We start from the raw sequence: 22,605 nt of genomic DNA on the forward strand, positions 1-22,605 counted from the left end.
TTGCTGGTTTTTTAATGGGTTTTCCCAGCTAGACACAGAAACTGATCAGCGTTGCACTTGACTGCTTCTCTCATGATAGCAAGTGAGAGACAGAGAAAAAGATTGTTCTCCAGGAAGATTTACTCCTAACACTTCATTATCCTGGCTGGGGGGAGCTGGCTAGGCTGAGAATGTTCTCCCATTGGGCTGAGCTGTGAGGGGCAAGGACTAGAAGACAGTAAGATGACATGAAGGGCCCTCTTTTCCATGAATTTACTACCCTTTTCTCAGAGAATGAGAGACTGAGATAGTATAAGTCTCCACCAGGGCTCCATACACACAACCAACCCTGCTTCTTTCTGGCTCCCAGGGCAGGGAGCCCAAGTATCGGTAGCAGACCCCCAATTGAAAAGAGGCAGCCCAGCTCCTTAAGCAGTCTGACCTGGATCAGCCACATGTGGGGTTTCAGCCTCCATGCACCGAGGGGATTTGATCCGTAACCAAGCAGATGAGAGCTGCTAACCCTTCCTCCCCCACTCTGAAATTCCTCTTTCCCAAACTAACCCCAGTTTCCTTTTACTTATCCTTTAAAGGTGGGAAAGGTAGGAAAATTTGCTTAGAAGTATCCTTTGCAAAGTCCCTGCTGATTCTCAAGTTTTGTTCCTAATCTCCAAGTCCCTCCAACTCCAGGGCTAGATCCTCTTGATTCTGAGAACCCTAAGCCTCCAGTGGTGCTAGATTTGATTACTGGTTTGCTTGCTGCCTCTCCGGACTAAACGGTGTGAACTCTGTCACCAGAGCAAGGGGTTTCTCAGGTGGTCTCATTTAATGCATACAACACCCCCCTTGCGCTGCAGGCATAGTATTTCACAGGTGAGGAAACTGAGGCTTGCAGTGGGGGTGGGGCTGCCCTCTGCCCCAGGAGCTATAGGTCTGCCAGTAGTGGATCCGGAAAAGCCCCTTGCCCTGTCCTTCTACTGGTCGGGTTCAGTCTGTAGGTCTAGGGGCACCCCAAGCCTCCTGTCTTTCCCCTGGGCACCCCGGGGAGACGCAGTTGAAACTCTGATAGTGCGGAAAGCTTCCCCGCACCCTTCCTTTTGCCCTGGAGGGGTGGAAAAACACTTCTTTCCCTCAGCGGCTTTGTTGGCTGCTTCTCAACTTGGGCCTCCTCCCGTTACTGCCGCCGTGACCTCGCGGCTGCCGAGCACCGTCCCTGGCCCGGGGAACCGCTGTGGCCTGGAGCTGCCAATAAACCAGAAATCAGTGGGCCCGGGGCCGCGGCTCCAACTGTCCACGCTGCTGCAGGCAAGCTCTGCTTTCACTGCCAGAAATGGGGGCCCGCCATTCTAGTTTTGTCCGCAAAGCAGAGGCGCTTTGATATTCCGGGTTTAAATTGGAGAGCGTGGCCCAGGCGGCAGGTCCCCGCGGCCTGGCCAGGCTGGGTGCTGGTGCAGCCCAGCTGAGGAGCTCAACTCTGGCTACTCCCTCCGGCCATAAATTAGTCGCGCCTCCTCCCACGGGCTCTCCCGGCCTCCTTCCCGCTTGCCTACGCCCTGCGAGCTGGCAGTTCTCAAATCCAAACCTCCAGGCCCGGCTGCTGAGGCCTTGGGGCCTGCAGGGCGGTAACCCAGATAGAATTCATTGGGGTCCCTGCAATCCGAACTCACCCGCCTAACGACCCCTTCCCCCAGGCCCTGGCGTGCATTTCCTAGCGGTCCATGTCTCCTCCGCCCCTGCGGGCTCTCCCTGCCCACCACCTGCTTCGGTTAGGACGCCTCAGAGACTCTCCACTCTTCATATCCTCCTCCACCTCCTTTCTCCAATAGCACCCCAACTTTTTCCAGTTCTCACCTGAACCCCAGAAGTGCAATTTCTTCTCTCCAGACTAAAACCGGACCCGCAGCCGGTGGTACAGACTCGGAGCCCTCCAAGCTAGGCTGCAAGCTACTTGCTTAACAAGTCCAAAGGTCAGCTAAAGTTTGGGTGATAAACAGAACCAGTACAAGAAGATCTTCGGCCCCCCAGCGTGAGTACAATGGACCCTGGCAAGCCCTGCTCCCCGCCCGGGTCTCCAGCTCTCCACGTCTGCCCCTCCAGCTCACCCTCTCCCTTAGCTTTCCCCTCTCCCCACAACAATTTGCATCTTGCCGATAGCCAGGCCCTCCCCACTAATTTGCATATCTTATATGGCCTAATGGTGGCGATCATGGCAAGTTAGAAGTTTTCTGACTCCTCTCGGAGGAGACTCCGGGACCCCGGGGAGTAACAGGTGTCTGGAGGTTGAAGGGTGGGGGGGGTTCCTGGACTTGGGGTTCGCTTTTGAGACTCCCCTCCACCCTCCTCTCTCGCACCCACCGACCCCCTCATCCCCTTCTTTTTCTGTCCTTGGAAAATGGTGTCCAAGCTCACGTCGCTCCAGCAAGAACTCCTGAGCGCCCTGCTGAGCTCCGGGGTCACCAAGGAGGTGCTGGTCCAGGCCTTGGAGGAGTTGCTACCATCCCCGAGTTTCGGGGTGAAGCTGGAGACTCTGCCCCTGTCCCCCGGGAGCGCTGCCGAGCCCGACACCAAGCCGGTCTTCCATACTCTCACCAACGGTCACGCCAAAGGTCGCTTGTCCGGGGACGAGGGCTCCGAGGACGGGGACGACTATGACACCCCTCCCATTCTCAAGGAGCTGCAGGCTCTCAACACCGAGGAGGCGGCGGAGCAGAGGGCGGAGGTGGACCGGATGCTCAGGTAGGCGCGGACCAAGGTGCGCAGTACACGCCCGGGCCCCTGGAGCCCCGGGCCTTGTGCCTGAGCAACACTGCGCCGGACCACTCTCGCCAAGCCTGTTTCCCACCAGAGAAGTCCCTCGGGGAGCGCTCCGTTTCTCTCCCAGCACCTGGACCCCTCCCAGTCCCCGGAGTCCTGAGGTTTCATCTCCCCCTGTCCAGGCCAGCGCCCTGGACCCAAGGGGCCCTCCGGGTCGGACTGCGGCTCAGCCTGAGAGTGCCCGAGCTGCGGAGCCCTTATCCGGAGGTGTGCCCACGCGAGTGAAGGTGCAAGTGGGTGCACTGAACCAGTGGCGATATCCCTGGAACAGAGGCTTGGGCCCGCACAAATCCCAGGCCAAGCTTTTCTCCCGGGCGCCGCCTCTCCAGTCCTGGAAAACGCAGGCCGGTCTCGGGCACCACGTCCTGCTGTTCTTTGCAGAGGGACTGGCGGCACCCGGGGCCGGGATCTGGGAGGCGAGTTCTCTGGTGGGCACTCCCGTCTGCAGGGCCCATGCAAGGCCCTAGGATTACCCGGAATCCCCAAAGCCGTTTAATTTTGCAAAAGTAGTATTTGCATGTTTTAGGGTCAGGGTGGAACCCGCACTGAGCAAAAGAAACTACATATCTAAGCAAGCGAGGGGCAAATGCGGCTAAGACCCTAATTCGCAAAGGATTTGGTCACAGTCTGAGAAAGGAGGGGGTTTGCGAATCTTGCCGTGGATACCTCGGGGTCCCCGGGGAATTCAGGCAGGCTGATGGGCAGTCTATCACCCGATCTAGGATCGTTCGCTGGGCCTCGCCGACCGGCCTAGGGCTTTGACAGCTGGTTACTAATTATCCAAGGAGCCGAGCGGTTCCCTTAGACCTCCAGTCTCTCCGACCACTCCGCCTTAGGACGGAGCCCCTCGCGTGGCCTCGGACACTTCAGGGCCGCAGTTCAAGGCAGGGTCCAGGACCGAGTCGTGTCCCGGACTCTGGCAGCCACGGTCGCAAGCCCGAAGCTGCAGTTTGGGATGGGATATGACCTTGCAGGTGAATTTGCGATCTGGGGACCCGGCAGCTGACTCTCTAGCAGAGACAATCAGGGAGACTTCTAGATTTCTTTTCCTCAGAAGTATTTTGCTGCAATTCATAGGTTTGAGGTTCTTCCTTCGCGGGTTCCCTGCGTGGCGACAGTTTCTCCTTGGCCAGGGTTCAGGCGCAGTAGGGTGAGAGGGGTCGGAAGAAGAGTGGCTGGGGCGCCGGGGAGGCCTGGAGGTTGACCAGGGCCTGGCGGACTAACCGAGCTCCTGCCGCCTGCCTCCGGGGGCCCACTAGGCCTAGACATACCCTCCTGCCCACAGGCACCCGCTTTCTAACCGGGTTCTGGAGGATCCGGGAATCAGAGACAACCCGGGCGCCCCTCCGCAACCAGCCCAGCGCCCGGCTGGACGCAGCAGAGATGTAACATAAACTGTAGCACGTGGAGTTAGGGTGTTATTAATTTATTTCTATAAATCATCAACAGAAAGATACACAGAGTCGTGATTAGGTTGAAAAGAGAGGCGGGTTATTCATTGGTGAAGTTGTAAACGCGACTTAGAGGGGGAAGGAAATCAAAACGCAGACGCGGGGCGGCTCGCCGCTCGCAGAGAACACACGCACGGCGCTGCAGCCAAGCCCGCTACGCGGCCCGGAGCCCCGGCGGCGCCCGACCCGGGCTGCGGGAGCGCCCAGCAGCCCGCACAGCCCCAGGGCCGCCGACGTGCGCAGGCCGGGCCCCGGGGCCCCGACTTCAGCTCTCTCCCCCCTGCAAAGCGCCCTGCTCCAAAGGGGCGGGGCGGGAGGCTAGAGGCCCGAGACCTCGCTGGGGTGGGGACGCCGGACAGACCCCGAGGTTTTTCTCCCTCTCCCAGGCGGGTGCTGCCTTACCTCCTCCACCTTCGGGAGCGATCGGACTTAATTAAAGTAATTTTTCAAGAAATTGGTAGAGGTTCCCAGGTCACGGCGCAGTCGATTCCTGAGCGCCAGACACAACGCATTCCCCTTTTTGCCCACCCTGTTCCCCTAAGGCGGAAAGAAAAGAACAAGAAAGTCACTTTTTGGAGCGGCCGGGCGCTCTTTATACCTCCGGGAAGGGAACTGCGAGAAAGGCAGGTCGGGAACTGGGTCTGGCGCGCCGGTGGCGTTTGGAAAGTTGGCTGCCCCCTACGAACCCAGAGTTAAGGTTCTCAACCAACGCACGGCGAACTGTGCTGGGGTCCAGGGCTTTGCTGCTCGGGGACAGCCAAGTCATTGTCTGAAAAGGAGCGTGCTGGGCCTGTGCCGGCGCGGGGGTCCGGCGTTTGACACCTGCGCTCTGAGCACAATGGCCGCGCGCGTTCCTGCGGATCCGTCTATTTACCCGGATTGGAAGCCTCTGAAGGGAGCTATATTTTCAAATTTAAAATCGTAACCAGGTCTCCAGGCTCTTCCCGAATGCGGGTGAATTCTGAGGTCAGAGTTCTAAAGGTATAACTACGCCATCTTACCCCCAACTCCAGTCCTTTAATGCGGGTTAAAAGCTTTGCTACAGTTCATAGTTTCCCTCGGCTTTTTTTTTTAACCTTTCCAATTACGCTAATTCACTCTTCCCACAGAACCATTCGCTCTTTGAACAACACACTATTTTGCTAGTTTGTTAGACACAAAATGAACACAGGTAAAGAAATTTAAACACAACAAAAATAGTCAGACTCTGTTAAAGCAATTAACCTTGAAAATCCAAATATGTTTTCTAAGTTTCGAAGCTATTGTTCATATCTGTTGAAAGTGTTCTTTCACCCTAAAAGTATCTGTGGATATATTTGCTAGAAATAAGCTTTTAAATGATTGCTGATGTTTACAGGGTTATGTCCAAAGTGTTAACATTATTTTTCTCTTATCAAGGTGGGTTCTCCATGTTTAGAACACATTTTCTCGTTTTTCTTTTTGTTACTTTATTATGTTGTATTACTTGGAAGTACCTTTACAAATACATGAGAAATGTGTTGATTTATACATAATTAATCTTAAAAGTTTGCACTTCTCAAGAAGAACATCTCTGTCCAAGCCTGTGTTCTCTCGAATTTAATATCAAAGACTTGCTAAAATAAACACAATGTAAATGCTTACAAAAATCTCAGTTTAATTACTAGATTTTTAGATTCATTAAGCAAAATTAATTTTACTGGACATAGACACCATTTAGAAATAAATTGATAATTTCATTTGCAACAGTGTATCTGTTTTGGCCTCTGCTTTATATAATTTTTTTATTGTTTCATCTGATATAATTTTTCGTGTTCTATCAGGCTGTTGTACACATCAACATAGCTAAAGGGATGCCTGGGGTTTTCTTTAAGTTAAATATGTAGCTGCATTAAACAAATAGTGTATGTGGATGTGTTACTTCTTTAATATATTTGTTCTATACTGTGCACTATTTTCTTAATTTCTTGTTTTAAATTATATACCTCTTTTAAGTCACCAATTCAATAAGCAAGCAAAGATATTGGCAAAGTTATAAACATTTTAAATAAATAAAATTCAAAGGTACTAATACATTGCTCTAAAGAAGCTTTTTGCATTCCTGTATTTATGAGAAATAAAAAGTATAAGTTCTCATTCCAAGCTTGAAATGTATGAGAAACATTGCCTTCCAGATATCTTGCCGTATCAGAGAAGAATTGTAAGAATAGAGGAAAACATGGCATTTGGGATTGTTAATATCTTATTCAGAAACTGAAATTATCCATCCCCATTAGGTTTCATTGGGGAGGCGGGGCTATGGAAATTTTTTTTTTTTTAACTTGCCTCACCTCAGTGGAGTGATTCTTCAGTTCCAGGGAAGAACATCATTGCATTTCTTAAAACTTTTTTAAAGCTCTAAAAACTGTTTGACATTTGCTAAGATGTCCTCCTTACTTCTCAGGAGGTGGACACAAATGTTCTATTCCAATTTTGTAAGACAAACTGAGACACCCATCCAGAAGGAAAATGATGTGGGAGAGGTCTAGGTGAATTTAGAAACCGACGCTGCCCCCTATCATTGTAGGATCAGCCAGCCCAGCCCCAAGCGAATGGCATCTCCACTTTCCAGAGGACCTCTTGCCTTTTAGTTTTTCACATTCCAGGAAAATGAAGGAAAGCAAAATGAAACTGGAACTTTTCTTTCTGCTTAATGAGAGCTCATGCTGGTAGTGTTTTCCCATTCCTGCGGGTGGGATGTCATCTTCCTCTTTGCCTTCCTAATTGGAGACAAAAGGGGTGGAGTGTACTGCATAGGAACTTTCATTTCCTTTTTTATTTAAGTTCTATTTTGGCCTCACATCTCTCCCAAGGATGAAGCTTGGGCAGGTGGAGAAATAGGTGAAGATCAGAGTTTTGGTAAAACCCCTAGGAAGAGAATGTTTCTCCCAGACTCCTTCTACTAGCATCCTAACCCCTTGCTTATCTGTCTAGCGAGGACCCTTGGAGGGCTGCCAAAATGATCAAGGGCTACATGCAGCAACACAACATCCCGCAGAGGGAGGTGGTCGATGTCACCGGCCTGAACCAGTCACACCTCTCCCAGCATCTCAACAAAGGCACCCCTATGAAGACCCAGAAGCGTGCTGCCCTGTATACCTGGTACGTCCGGAAGCAACGGGAGATCCTCCGACGTAAGTACTCTAATCCCTTCTCTGCCTCAACCTAGAACGAATTTGGTCCGGACTCTGACCCCATGGGATGCCTCAGTTCCCCCCTCATTGAGAAGGCCTGCATAGCACTTGGCAGATGTAAGGGAGCTGGCAGGTGGACTTGGCCTTCATAGTTGCTATACGATGGATTAGCTTATATCATTTTCTTCTCCCTTGGTCCCTTACCACCCAGCCAAGTCCCTCAGTGTAGGCAGTGTCCCTTGAATTTCATGGTCCCTGCTTCCAATATTCTTCTCTTTGAAACCAAGTAGGTAACAGGGGAATATCTTCCCCAAATTAAGCCAAGCAGCTCCCCTTCATATGTGCCATAGATAACAATTCCTAAGGAAGACGTCACAGTCAATGATATTGATCACTATTACTGTTACTTTCCTCCCCTCTGGAGAGAGTATAAAAAATAGAAAATGTTTCTATATATAGATACATTCAGAACATGACCCTGTTATTTGGGGTTAGGGGGCGCCACTGAGTTCTGAAGCAATGTCAGATGTTGACTCACATTTACCAAAATGAGTAGAGCTTTGAGAGCTCACTGGTGACCCTAACATAGGAGCTACTTCTGGCTAAGGTAGGCCACAGGAAAAGTGCCTGCATTTAGAACTCTGATCAGTCAATTCCTGTCATTACCCATGCCCAGATTTCCTTTCCATCCCTTTGTTCCATTCAACAGTACTGAGAGATTTTTGTTTTAAAGTCTAGGGAAGTTTCAACTGTGTTTGAATGACAAGAGTATGAATGACCTACAGTTTTTGTTTTAGGGAAGTATATTTTTACATTATACTTTAATTATTTCAATCTGACCCTTTTCCTAGGAAAATTTTGTATAAGTTTTCACTCTTCCCACATACTATCCTCTGGGCCATGGGCTTCTCTGTCTTTGTCAAGGTATTAGTTTTCATAGCTTTCTGAGTTGGATTTTTTCCCCTCTCACTGGATGGCCACTTTTAAAAATCACTCTTGTTTTCCATCACACACTGCTCTGAAGTTTCAGTATTTATTTTCTCAGTGTTCCATGGGCTAGAAAGGCCTTCAAGGTGGAAGGAATGATTTTAGGCATCCATCTCACATTGTGGTTGTTTGCTCTTCTATTGGAAGCATTAAATAGATAAATTAGAAGAAGCAAAGTGAGAACTCTTTCCTGCTTGGAGGAAGAGGCCCAATTTAAGCTCCAGGTTGATCCACCTTCATGGTGACTAGGTCTTTAAGAATTTGGGTTTCTGACATGATGCAACTCCTCATAATTCCTGGAAAATCCAAGGGAATTCTCAGGAGCCACAGTCTCCAAAGGGCAGAGAACCCTTGGGAGCTGCCCTCATTCCGATCCAAGCCTCTCTGGACATCCCAGCTTACGCTGCCTCTCTCTGTTCATGGACCGTTCCCTCAGAAAGGAGAGGGAGGTGTGGAAGGCCAGCTGGAAGCTTCTAAAAAGACAGAAGCCCCAGAAACTTTCTCAAGCTGCTTGAAAAGGGATATTTTATGAAAGTCTCTGCAAGAGATTTTTTTTATTATTGTCTTGTTTTAAAGTCACATGAAACATAAAGCTTAAGAAGTGTTCCTTCATTCTGTAACTATTATATGGTACCTATTAGGTGCCAAGCACTGTGCTAGGCTGTGAGATTACAGGTCCTTTTCTCCAGGGACTTACAACCTAATGAGGGAGAGGAGATGTTTGAGTAAATAATGACATCTGCTTTTTAAGAGCTGTTATAAAGGTATACACAAGGGGCAGCAGAGGAATTGCTGAATTGCCACAGAAAGCTTCCTAGAGAAGGTACCGCTTGAACCAGTTCTTGAAAAGATGAATATGAGATACACAAGCATGGGATAAAAATTAGGAAGGGAGATGAATAAAAAAGGGACACAAGTGAATGCAGGTGGGTGGAAGGAGAAAGGGAGGGCAGAATAAAAAGGGATGACACATGATAAATTTTCTTGCAAAACTAAAAATAATACAACAAATAATACAAGCACAGCAGCATCTCCTTGTCTGAGCAGGCTCCTGATATAATAAAGAGGCTGCTGCAGCCAATTTCTCCAAGCTAATTTTTATGGGCAATGAAAAGTCTCTGCCTCACCTCCCCCCATTAATCTGGAAGCAAGTGGAGGTGAGTTGGTGGTGGCTGGAGGACATGGGGAGGGCTAGTTCTTCAACAACTGAGGCCCTGAGGTAGATAGAACCAGATTCCTGAGCATCTGAAGGCAAGTCAGCCTGGCAAATCCTGGCACGTGCTGGGATGTGAACACAGTGTAGGTGCTGTCCCCTCAAAGGGCAGCAGACACACAGAGGCAGTCTCGCACCCACCACAGACAAAACAGTTTTGTTACCTCCACCTAAGTTGGATTTGATGGTTTTGTGGGTGGAGTGTTGGGTCTTGTTTTTAGTGAGAGGTGATGCCTAGGCTGCTGACTGGCCGTAGCGTCAACAGGCCAGGGTCACATCCTGGCCCCTGCCCCCAAGTCCATGGGACCCTGGGCCAGCCACTTGACCAGTCTGAACTATAAAATGGAGAAAATAATATAAGTAGAAACTATAAAATGGAGATGACTTCTTGCCTGGAGAGATAGTGAGAATTAGATAAAGGGACACATTTAGAGGATTTTGTAAAATACCTCACTGTATAAATGCTTCATGATAACCATAGTGATAACACGCTCGTTATCACGTCTTTCCACAACAAATGAAGAAACTCCATTGATCCTGGGTGCTCAGGATGATCCACAATGGTGTTAGCTATTCCTTGTGGTGACTCCACAGGGCCACAGAGAGGAGAGAAGACCCTTAGACAGACCACACTGAGCAGGGAACTGCTCTCTCCTCCTCTGACTGTCCTTTAAATGAAGTAACTGCACTCAGGTGGCTGCTACTTGGGCTGTGAAGCCCAAATAATGCAGGAGGTGTGAACGTGCTTTGACAAGTATGGCCTCCATAGGAATTCTACTCCTCAGCATTACCCAGCCTAGGGTAACTGTTCTAAAAGACTGTCTAGTGTGCTCATGCTTCCACAGGTGGGAAGCTGAGATACCAGGGAAATTGTCACTTGGCTGGGGCTCTGTATTATCCCACTGAGGCAGTGACTTCCTGCCAGTAAAGTCAGCACTCTGTCAGGTCTCCAAAGGAATTATGGGGAACCAGTGAAAGCACAGTCCTAAATGTCCAGAGAATCTTCCAAAGTGGGAGGGGCCCAAATCAAAGGCCCCAGCAACTTGTTCAGTCCACCCGCAGGGAGACAGCTCGTTAACGTGGCCCATCAGCAACTGGTTAAACAAAGCCCAACACCTCCTGCAGCTGGGGTACTAAGTCCACACTGGTTAGGGGCCCACTGCTCCTTGTAATGGACCAAAGCAGAAATGGCTTCTTAGATCAGTAGTAGGTGTCCCATTGCTGGGGGTGTGTATAGACTGGAAGATATGGTAGGATGTTGTAGAGGGGATTCAAGCACTAAATAGTAGCCTGACTTTGAACTTGGAAGATTCTGGATCCAGTTGCCTCTGAGACCTGCGGGAGTGACTCAAAGAAAGAAAAACATCAAGGTCCAGAGCATGGGACCAGGAGTTAGGAAATGAGTCTGTTATGTGTCCTCGCTCAGCAGGGTGCTTAGCCTCTATGCTTAGTCATCTGTAAAATGGAATCAGTCACCCTGACGAACCCTGCTTCATGCAGATGTGAGGAAGACGACAAGAGAGCTCTCTTCTTCCAGAAGGAAACATCGACTCTGGTTTAAACAACATGGGCTAGGGAATCACCACTGCGTGCACTGCCACCTTTCTTTTGTTCATTTGACAAAAATGTACTGAGGAGCAGATTGTACCTGAGCCCTGAGATTTGGACAGACAGAGCATCAGTCCATCTACATTTATGTATCTCCAATTCTTTAAACACCATTCCTAGAAAGGTCCTATGATTTCAGTCTTTTGTATTTGCCATCTTTCAAATGTATAGGCAGATCTGTAAGACCTTTCCCTCATGGGCTAATTCCCTCATGTTACCTTTGAAATTGTCTGAGATCTGAAGAGCTTCTTCTCTTTCCAAGACACAGCTCCAGCTGTGTTTATTGCAAGGCGATAGTCGAAAGGTTTTAGATTTGGGGTTTTGAAGATACCTAGGATATATATATGGGGAGAGATGTGAGATGGGGAGAGCTATTTGCAGTCTCTGAATATTTTATTTAAGAGGAAATTGTACCCTGTGAGCAGTTTTCCTTAGACCTGACACTTGTCTGAGCTCATCCCCCTGATATCAGTATATAAGACATCAAGATTCAAGAGTTGCTTCCTGTCTGAGGGCCAGTGAGCCAATGAAAAATAAAATTGCTTTTAAAACAATGGTTAGCCATGTTTGAGCTCCTTCAAGAAAGGAAAGAGGCCTTGGTGGAGCGAACAGAGGCGGGTAGTGAGGGGCCTGTCATGAGCCTCCCCGCCTCGCGCCCCCCCCCACAATCACAGATCGCAAAGCATAGGGGAGAGGAATAAAGGTGGTTTTGTCTGTCTATCTGTCTATCTGTCTGCTGAGTGAAGGCTACAGACCCTATCAAATCTACTCCTTTCTCTTTTCAGAATTCAACCAGACAGTCCAGAGTTCTGGAAATATGACAGAAAAAAGCAGTCAGGATCAGCTGCTGTTTCTCTTTCCAGAGTTCAGTCAGCAGAGCCAGGGGCCTGGGCAGTCTGATGACACCTGCTCTGAGCCCGCCAACAAGAAGATGCGTCGCAACCGGTTCAAATGGGGGCCCGCTTCCCAGCAAATCTTGTACCAGGCCTACGACCGGCAAAAGAACCCCAGCAAGGAGGAAAGGGAGGCCTTGGTAGAGGAGTGCAACAGGTAATGCCACCAGAGCTCCCTTGAGCAGGCAGGCAAGCACATGGATCCGGGATCCATCCCCTCAGTCCTGGGACGTAGGACACTGGTCATCCAGACAAGTGTGGCTGAGTCGGGGTTTCCTGAAGTATGTTCCACAGAACCATAATTTATATATCAATTAATACGTAAGTTTGAGAAACATCAGATGCATACTTCCTCTTACAGAGTCATGACATATATTAATATGTTGAAGGCTCTAAGAAGTCCTGCAGTCAAGACACTCACTTAGCTTTGTTATAATGATTGTTAACCATGGACTCTTTCTTTTTCTGGGGGATACTTAAAAACACCCACATGAACATTTATTCCAGGGAAGATACTCTGGAGAATGCTGGTCTAAAATATGATGGCAGTGAAATGAGAATCCTGTGTTTGACCTCCATACTGACCAGGGAAAAATTGCCCCTTAGCCCCAGACTGGCTCTGGCCTAAGCCAGTGTTATACATCCTTGGGTCCAAAAGGCAAGTCGGTGGGAGAGCAAGAATCGGTCAGGTCCGCTCAGTTGCCACACTGGTTAGAGTTCTTTCTGTATCTTAACAATTGCATGTAATTTTAAAGCAAACTACTGGAAATCCTTGGCATATCTTTTTTATTCACTCCTATCTATCCTTCCTGACTCCAACATTGACTTTCTAAAAAATAAATCTGTTCTTCACTCTGGCCAAGACCGGTGGACTCTCACTGGTCTCTGGGCTGGGCCAGCTCTGGCAGTGGAAGGGCGCAGCCAGGGAGAGCAGGCCTGTGCCCTTCACAGAGTCCTCAGGTGGTGCTCTGGCCCCCAGCTAATGAGAGGCCCGCAGCATCCAGGAGTGACTGAGAATCTCTCTCACACCTGGAATTGAGGTTTGGTCAGTAATGATGAGACAGGAGACCAACCACCTCTGCATGTCCTCCTTTTACCTCACCTTGCCTACCCTTTGGAGAAGATTCTTACCGTGTGAATAAGGAATCTCACTTCCCTGGTGCTGTTTTAGAGCACCCAAACCACAAAAACCAGGAATCCTTTCCGAGTGCCTTGAAGGGACTCAGAGCTAGCAAAGGACTTCCTTCACCTCTTGTAGGGTGTGAAGAGTAACAACATAAGGAGGAATCAGGAGGCCCAGTCTGGACTTTCCTGTGGACTTCCCTGCCTCTCGGCCCCCTCTCTTGTCATCAGGAGCCGCACCAGCAGCCTAAGCCCCTGACTTTCAGGGCAGCACAGTTTGCTCTGTGCCTGTGTATGGCCTCCCCCTAACCGTCTCATCAGAGAACTACATGGGCTGGACTTTTCTTAGGACTGGCTTTTCCCAGGCTCCTGCTCTATCCTTGGCCTCCTCATACTCCTAACCAAGACCACTGTGATTGTGTGTCTGGGGCCGGGCACCAGCAAGCCTTCCCTGGACTCCCTGGCTCACCATCTCCCCTCTGTCCATTCTCAGGGCAGAATGTTTGCAGCGAGGTGTCTCCCCCTCCAAGGCCCATGGCCTGGGCTCCAACCTGGTCACCGAAGTCCGTGTCTACAACTGGTTTGCAAACCGCAGGAAGGAGGAGGCGTTCCGGCAGAAGCTGGCCATGGATGCCTACAGCTCGAACCAGACGCACAGCCTGAACCCTTTGCTCTCCCACGGCTCCCCCCACCACCAGCCCAGCGCCTCTCCTCCAAACAAGCTGTCAGGTAAGCAGGGCCTGGGCCCCACTGCCTTGGCAGCCTGACTACCTGCTTCTCCCCACAGGTCTCATCTGGGTCAGGATTTCTCAGAGGAGGAAATGCTTTGGATGGTCCTAGGGTTGGCCTCCTCCTGTTGCCAGAATATTTTTGTGAAAATAATCTATGTGGCCATGGTCCAATTTTGTCTGAGCCCTTGTGCAGCCTCCAGGGATCCCCTCGCCCCCTCCTGTCTGGTAGTATGGCTGCTGACTCAGCAGGTCAGTGCTGCCGTCAGACTAACCAGGAAGTCTGCCTTATTGGTGTGCCAGATGCAAACTGCAAGCAGGGTCACCCCATCCCCTGCCCATATCCTACCCCAGGGCCCTGTCTGGCCCCTGTAGGAGGAGCCCAGGGCCTCTGGGGAAGGACCATTCTATTGGCAGTCTCTGCTCCTTGGCTTTGGTGCTGCACCTGAGTTAGGGTGGAGTCAGTCACTTGAAATCTTTGCAGTGATGAGGTGGCCAAAACTGGTTGAGTGCCTACTGCGTGCAGCTGTATGCCAGGCCCCAGCCTGGGTTACAATGCCTCTGCTGTGGGATGTGGCTTGTCAGGATGGGGTCATACATCTTCACTGTGGGAAAGCGTGCCTATACACTGAGCACTGCGTCAGGCATAGGCTGGGGGTGAGCACTCCTCTCCCGGAGTTAAGTTCTTCCAGAAAAGCAGGCTTCCCAGAACTGGGATGCTTACTGAGCATGGTTCATGCCTGTGTAGATAGAGTATGGCATGGTCTCCTGCCTGCTCTGGGGAAGGGCTCGCAGCACCATTTCTGACTTAGGGGTGGTTCTTAAAACTGTCCCCACCTTGCCTGCTGGTCACCCTTCTTCTGAGAAAGGCCCAAGACCTGGAAGGGATGTAGTGTTGAGGGGATGGCCAAGCATTTGTTTGGTACTGTGCCACCCTAGCGTCACCTCTTCAAGGATCTCAGAGCCTGCAACTGTCCAGCATGGAACCTGGGCCAGGATTGGGGGCTCTTCTGGAATCTGCTTCCCCAGAAAAGAGGGGTTCGGCCATGGGGAGAAAGCATGGATTGCTCTTGAGGGGCAGAAGAACACTGACCTGATGGTAGAATAACAGCCCCTTTACGGAAATGCAAAGCAGGGCTCAGAGGGCAGTGGCAAACGGCATGTAGCCCGCACTGAGCAGGACTGGAGCACTTGCTACCCGCCCTGATCCACTGGCATTCGATCTGGGAGCTGTGGGAGGCGTGGCTGGGCCAGGGGCATTATTGAGAAGACAATGGCTATTGTGATGGGACCTGTGATCTCCACACCAAAGTCAGGGAGCCTGCAAGCCAAACAAAGGCCCAGCAGCTTTCTGACAAGCTGGGGTTGTGGTGAGGTCACCACGGGGTCGTTAGCTTGGGCATTCTGTGTACTGACAGGAGACAGAGCTGGGGCTGGAGGAACAGGAGCAGGAACTGGACCCTGGGTTGGGGGAGCACAGAAAGTACCGCTTGGGAAGCCCTCTGGGCAGAGTCTTAGAATGTATGTCTCACTGGGAGAGTGGATTCCCTGGGGTCCCCAGAAGTCTTGACCTTTTTAAAAATCATGGAGGGTTAGGAGTAGGATAAACTTCAAAGAAGGAAACTGAGGCCCAGAAAGAGGTAGGACTTGCCAAGTAACACAGAGGATGGTAGCAGAACAGGGACCAGAACTCAGGCCTGCTGGCTCCCCACTGCAGCCTTGCCCAGAGCACAGATACGCATAGAGAGCAGCGCCCTGCTAGGGATGAGTAAGCCAAATGTGCCCTGCTCTTGGGAGCTTATTGTCTGGTTGGGAAGACTTGTGCCAGTGTGGCATATCAAGTTTATCTTTGGGGCTTCATGAGAGCTATTTACATAGCGATAATTATGGGATACTATTTATTTTCAGTAGCTGCCTTTCCCACCTAAATTTCCACTCAGGGTTCATCAGGACAGTCCTTGTCCAGGCCCAGGTTCTCTGGACTTAGTTCTGAATCCTGGATCTAACCAGCCAGGTTAATTCCTGTAACTGCGTTGTGGCCAGTTCATATAACTTCTCTGAGTCTGAGTTTCCTGTGTATAAAATAGAGAAATAGTACCTACCTCATAGGGTCCATATGAGGATAAATGAGAGAATGTGTACATACCATCTTTCCCAATAAGTCATAACTACTGTAACCATTGCTCTTAATGTTGCAGAGGGCTAAACAAACAGCAGTGGAAAGAACTGACAGGCAACAGAAATCTAACTTCCTTTTAAATTTCATACACTGGGACATTATTTCTAAGAGGCAGCAAGATGTGCCCAGGCCCTGGGTCTGGAAATGGAGGTGGCCACTGGGCTGGTGCCTGAGGTGCAAGATGCTGAGGTCCTGTATCCCCCCCTCAGGAGCTGTGGTGGGCTCCTAGGGAATGCCCCCAGGGCCAAGCAGCCAGCAGGCTGGTGCCCAGCACTCAGGGGAGGCTTAGATCTGCAGTTTCCCTGTGCTCTTCCCATCACGCTTCCCAGAACCAAGGTATGGCCTCTAACCAAGCCCAAATTGTAACCAGACACAGAACGCCAAAAGGGCTCTGTGGGGGCCAGGAGAAACCAGCATCCAGAGGTGGCACTAGCAACCCTAGGGACTGCACTGGGGAGACAGGTCCTAGTCCCCCACCGCACTCCCTCCCCTCTCTTTCCTCCGAACACCCACATCTGAGCCGGAGGACTGGAGGCACCCTTGAGGCAAGTCTTTTCTTGAACCTTCTTCCTGGAGAGGAGAGCATCCCTTCTCTAACTGAGCTCCTTCCCTCCCAGGCACGCTTACTGCGTTGTGGCCCACTTGCCCACAGTGACCACAGTGTGACCCTGGTCCTGGAATGTCCAGCACAATAGGAGAGGCAGGAGGAGCACTTTGCCTCTGTCAGCGGCTGATTGGTTACAAGGTGCCGACAAACACACTGTCAGCAGAATCAGCTGTTTGCAGCGTTGCTCCTCCTGGCTTTACAATCACACACCAGCATGCAGCCCAGGGCTGTCACAGCTTTGTCTCCCTTATGCATGCTTAATTGACAATTAAGTTGGGGCTTTGAACCAGCCTGGCTGCCACTGATGGGCCTTCATCTTTCCAGTGAGTGTCACAGGGGCACCCTTTGTTTGCTCTTCTTGGGGGCCTGATGTTACTGTAGCAGGCTGCAGGCAGCCATTTATCTTCAGCCTGGAAGGCCTTTATCTGGTCCCCCCCCATTCCAGCTCTCGCCAGCAGGAGCTGTCCCTGGTTATAGGCCCCATGACAGCCCATTCTGAGGCTATTGAGCAGGCCCGGAGTGATGGCCCCTACCTCCATTCTGGAGCAGAATCAAGAGAAAGGCCCCCAAAAGGTCAGAGAGCAGGGCTGTGGCAAGGGAAAGGACTGGTTGGAGACTGGTGCTTGTATTGATTGGCTCAAGGAGGAGGAGGAAGTTGGCATGGGATGCAAGCTGGGCTAGCCTTGGCCCAAGCCATGGGATCCACCTGTACCATCTGTGTTGGCCTTGCTCACTGTAGCCTTTGCTCCAGTCTGCAGCAAGCTTACCTGGCCGCCTTGTGACAGCAGGGCAGGGGCAGGAGGTCTCCATCAGCCTTCATTCACACCACACACAATGTCCTCACTCTTGCACCACCTTTCGAGAAGGAGATTGGGGCTCATTCTCCTGGAAAGAAAGTGAGGCACAGAGGCTAGAAGAAGCCCCTCCAGGAAAACCTACAGATACCCTCTTTACCTAAGAGGACACACTGACTTCTGTGGATGCTTCCTCCTCCCTCCCTCTAAGCTCTACTCCTCCGTGTCTAAGCCCAGAGGACTTGGGTGCCCTGATGGTCAGAGCAGAGCTTGAAAACCAGAAGATCCTACTTCCTGCCTCCCCCTCATCCCCTTCCACATCACCTCCCATGTCATCCACAAGAATCTAACCCTTGGTCTTAGACAAACCAGACTCTGGGCCAGGGTAACTGTGTGGTTGCTGTTTTCCCTGACACTGATACCTGTAGGACCCAAGGAAGTCTTGAAATTGACCAGTGGCGGGGTTGTCACTAAATGTAAATGATCGTAGCAGTTGGTGTTTGAGTACTTCGGGGGTACCAGGCCCTGGGCTGAGCACCAAATGCATCATCTGAGTTAGTCCTCTCAACAACTTTGCAGAGTAGAAATGATCTGGATACTTGCCCCTATTTTACAGTCAAGGAAGGTGAGGTATTTAGAATGTAAGTAACTTGCCTAAGTTCATATAGTCAGTAAGTGGCAGAGACAAGTTTTGAACTCTTACACACTGACCATCTCTCTGTGTTTTGCAGATGCTAAGAACTTGCTAGGCACTAAAACCAACACACACACACACACACACACACACACACACACACAATGTTCCTTCCCCTGCAGTTCCTTCTTCTCCCACATTCTTGTGGCTGCCGCCTGAATGGCAGAGAAGCTTTGGGAGAGCATGGCCAGGGAGGTGGGGTAAGGGTAGGGGTTTCCCCATCTGGCTGGCTTAGTGTTTCTCCCCCTGATGTCTGTTTTCCCTGACCAAGGTGGCTTCTGCACCCTGCCCAGGGAAGAAATCAAAGCCCTTCTCTCACAACCCCTTCCCCATCTGGGTGGGGATTTGAACTGCCCTTGCAGTTGGCACTGTCTGGGGCACTAAATGCGTTAACAACTTAATGGGGCTTCTGAGACAGGGCAGGCACCTCAGCTCACCTCTAGAGCTCCGCCCCCTCCCTGGGCAGCAGACAAGGGAAGGGGGTTTATGAGGGCAGTTGTAAAAATATTCATCTCCCCGGCAAAGGTCCCCACAGTAAAAAAGCCCCATGGTCCCTAAGTAGTAGATTATTTCAGTTCAGAAGAGAAGCAAATCCTGCTTGGACGCATCTGCTATTTTAGGAAACATTTTTATACTGACTTGGAGTTCACTGGTGGGCATGGCTCCAGTGTTCTTTGTAGGGACTTTTATCTGACTGCCATTTTATCTGTTAAATTTGAAGGTCATTTTATCTGTGGTACCACCCCATCGGCTGCCTCGAGATTGGGGAAGACAATCAGGATATTAATGAGATTAAGAGGCCCAGCCTTCAGAGCATTCTGCTGGCAAACTCCCCCTGATAGTGGACCAACCCCAACCCCAGGCTGCATACAAAGAAACCCATCTGCTGTACTGGTGGGGCTGTGGCCCCTGCTATAGGGGCCAGGAGATCCTGAAGTCCTGTCGCTGTAGGCAGCCCTGTTGGCCATGACTAATCCCCCTGAAGGACCCTTAGAGGATTCAAGGACTCCTTGTTGCCTCCAGTCAGCTCTGAGGAGGAAGGAAGCTGCCTGCAAGCAGATAGCCCCAGCCTGCAGGTTACAGAAGAAGTGCCCTTGGAATCTATTTGTTGAAGGTTTGATGGGAACTGACAAGAATTTGGAGAGAATTAAGCACCAAAAATGCAGAGAGGGGCAGCAATCTGTGCAAGGAAGGGTCTTTGAAGCTAACTGCTTGATGCAAAGTCACAGATCTGGCCTTATGCTTCCCACCTCCTTTTCAAACAGAAGTAGAGCACAAATGGGGAAGTGTGTGTTTGTGTGTGTGTGTGTGTGTGTGTGTGTGTGTGTGTGTGTGTGTGTGTGATGTATGAAATGAAGCACTCAGTTGTGGTTATCATCTTAGCAGTTTATAAGAATTCTAGTACAGGAGTTGGAAAACTTTTTCTGTAAGAGCCTGATAATATTTTAGACTTTTCCAACCATACTATCTCTTTTCACAGTTACTCACCTCTGCCTTTGTAGAGTGAAAGCAGCCATGGACCATTGGTAAAGGAAGGAACCTGACTGCCTTCCAATAAATCTATTTATGGGGACTGAAATTTGAATTAATGATAATTTTCACATGTGACAAAACATGCTTTTGATTTCTTTTTCAGCCATTTAAAAATGTAAAAACCATTCGGAGCTCATGGGTCATACAAACACAGGCTGTTTTGGCCTGCAGAATGCAGTTTGCTGACCCCCACTCTGTGACAGTGGTTCCTAAACCTTGCCACACTTGAGAAGCAAGTGGGGAGCTTCTAAAAATCCCAATGCCTAGGCTGTGCCATAGATGCCCAACCATCAGCAATGTCATCATTTAAGATACACTGAAGATACTCTGCAGAAATGCTTTTATGTATCCAGTGGTTGTGGCAATAAAATCATGGGCTATGGAGGCAGACCTGAATTTGAACCTTTACTTGGCCCTTTATTAGCTCTGTGATTCTGGGCAAGTTTCTGCGATCTCTGAGCCTAAGTTTCTCAATGTGTTCAATGGGGACACCTACTCATGCAGATACTGGAAGGATTAAATGAGATAATACATGTAAAGCACCATGGACATAGCAGGTTCTCATAAATGGTAGCTATTTCCATTCCTTGAAGAGGCTTATTTTTTTAATTTGTTTGTTTTTTTCCCCTCTTTCCCTTTGTCCCTCCTGGAAGTTTCTTTCAATCCTGATTTTTAGAGAATTTAGAGTACTTCCAGCTAGATACTCATCTTGGTGTCTGCAGCAGACTCAGGGTGGCTTCTTGTAGCACCCTGAGTGAGATAATTTCTTGTTCTCCCAAGGCCTGTTCCATGACATCCAAAAGGCATTTGATGCAAATACACTAAACAGCAAGGGAAAGGTGGGAAGCACCACAGATTATGGGGCAGGTCCAGCGGCTCATGACCATGTAGCAGGAGGTCAGGTTCATAAAATGACCCTGAATTTCCTATACCTAATGGGGCATTTTCCTTCTTTAATTAAAGGAGGCATGAGTACCCTGCTTGATAGTAATTAGTCCTGGGAACCTGCCAATTAGAGGGGATGTGGTACTTTCCAGGTAGAAGCCAAATCTGAGAAGCCTAGTGGCCTTTGTTCTTAGGGGGGAAGCTCCCCCAAAGTTCAGGTGAAAGAGCGGTAAGGAGAGGGTAGACACAGTCCTATAGTGAGGATGGGAAGTTGCAGAAACTGCAGAAGGCTAATTTTCTAGAAGCCACTTCCCTCAACCTGTGAGCATGTGTCTGCTTAAGATACCTTCTCATTGCCCTCTGCTCTGGTTTCAGCAGCCCCCAAAAAAGTACACCAGTGGGAATTCAGCCTCTGAGCAGTTCAACCAGTGAGGCTCAGTCTCTGTAATGCTTTCAGGAAGTCAAAAGCCAAGTTTCTCAGGACACATACTTGACATGTCCTTCCCACGCTGGAGGAACACCATGCAGCCGATCTTTAGCATTTAATGACCTTCCCAAGGGAAGTCTATATCTCCCAGAGCAAGCTAGTTATAGGCAGTCTCTTGTTAGGACCACACTCAGATGGATGTGTCTGGGTAACAAGGTGTAGCACCCAAACAGGCTTGGGCTTGGATTATGGTTCTGTCATTATCTGGTAGGGTGGCCTCAAACAAGTTACTTAGTCTCTTTGGGCCTCAGTTTCTTCAGCTATAAACTAGGACCCATCAAACCTATCTTCTTAGGACCCATTATGCACCTTAAATATGATGAAAGGCACCCAGTGCTGGACAAGGAAGGTGTTACTGGGTTGGTTCAGGAGCCCTCAGGGCATTGAATCTCCCTGGGTTCTTGACAAGAGTGTGGTTTGCAGTTTCAGTCTGGAAGTTTCCCTTTTCATGAACCCTGCATGTCATTTGGGACATCAAAAAAAATGAAACACAAGCATTGGCAAGATCTGTGGTCCACAAATTCCTTTCCCAGGCCACATAAAAGGTGTCTGGGGGACTCATTAAAAAGTGCCCATGGCTCCCCAACTCACAACTTTTAAAATCAGAATTTGTGTTGGGGGTCGCGCATGAAAAGTTTTGACAAACTCCCTAAGAGATTTGGATGTACTGCTCGGGACATCCCTAGGCTAGATGGAGCAGGTGGGTTCTGAAGGGGTTGATGCTCATCCTGACAGCCTCTTGCTGAACTAGGAAAGGTGAGGCAGCTGGAGTGAGGGGCCCTGGACTAGGATTCCGAGGCCTGAGCCACTAATGAGCAGTGATTACCTCGAGGATTACCTTCTCCAGGATTCTGGCAAATGAAGGTGGTGCAACTTTCGGCTCTGACAGGTTATTTGGAGATTCCGTGTAGCATCAATTCCTGGGGCCCAGGACTCTGTGGCTTGAGGGAGCAGAGGGAGGTCTGCTTGTGTGATATTTTATTGTGAAGCTCGTCATCTGTCTCCCTCCCTCACTCCTTCCCCATTTCAGGAACTATGTGCTGTTAGAAGTCTTCCACCTTTATTAGGGACCATTAGGGCTTTACAGCGCCAGCAGATTGGGTGGGGCCAGTCACAATAAACAGATTTATAATGGGTATAAATGAGACACCTCTAACTGCTGGAGGTTAACACTTTCAGGGTCTTTGAGTGGCAGCCTGCATGCCTGTGCCTTCTGGCCCTGCCCAACACTCTTTCTGGTCAGCACCTGTTGGGCTGGGTTGGCAAAGAAATCCAATGAGTTCTTGTTCAGCAAGGGTGGAAAATGTCTGAACAACGTCTCCCAGTTTGCAAGGTATGCACAAAATAGGTGGTTAAGAGGTTTTACAACAGATGTTTTGCAAATAGAAACAGAAATGAGCCTTCTCTTCCTTCTTTTTGAGACTCTTAATGCCAGATTAAGTATAGGGTTTGCATCCCTACCTATCAAAGGAAATGAAA

The 22,605-nt window shown here is 49.7% G+C and overlaps 1 protein-coding gene across 4 annotated transcripts in view; it reads left to right on the forward strand.

Annotated features, from left to right (window-relative positions):
• Positions 1 to 1,907: 1,907 nt before the first annotated feature.
• The window catches only part of HNF1B (HNF1 homeobox B), a 49,841-nt gene continuing 29,143 nt past the window's right edge, over positions 1,908 to 22,605 (forward strand). The window contains exons 1-4 of one of the 4 annotated variants that reach the window (XM_036911033.2): positions 1,908 to 2,715; positions 7,197 to 7,396; positions 11,990 to 12,254; positions 13,713 to 13,948. In XM_036911033.2, the coding sequence (XP_036766928.1) occupies positions 2,372 to 2,715; positions 7,197 to 7,396; positions 11,990 to 12,254; positions 13,713 to 13,948 (1,045 nt within the window). In that variant the 5' untranslated portion in view covers positions 1,908 to 2,371. The remainder of the gene's footprint in view (positions 2,716 to 7,196; positions 7,397 to 11,989; positions 12,255 to 13,712; positions 13,949 to 22,605) is intronic. The other 3 variants (XM_057501242.1, XM_036911032.2, XM_036911034.2) reach the window with 3 other exon arrangements.

The sequence above is a fragment of the Manis pentadactyla genome, chromosome 4 (assembly GCF_030020395.1).
Source record: "Manis pentadactyla isolate mManPen7 chromosome 4, mManPen7.hap1, whole genome shotgun sequence".
Lineage (NCBI taxonomy): Eukaryota > Metazoa > Chordata > Mammalia > Pholidota > Manidae > Manis > Manis pentadactyla.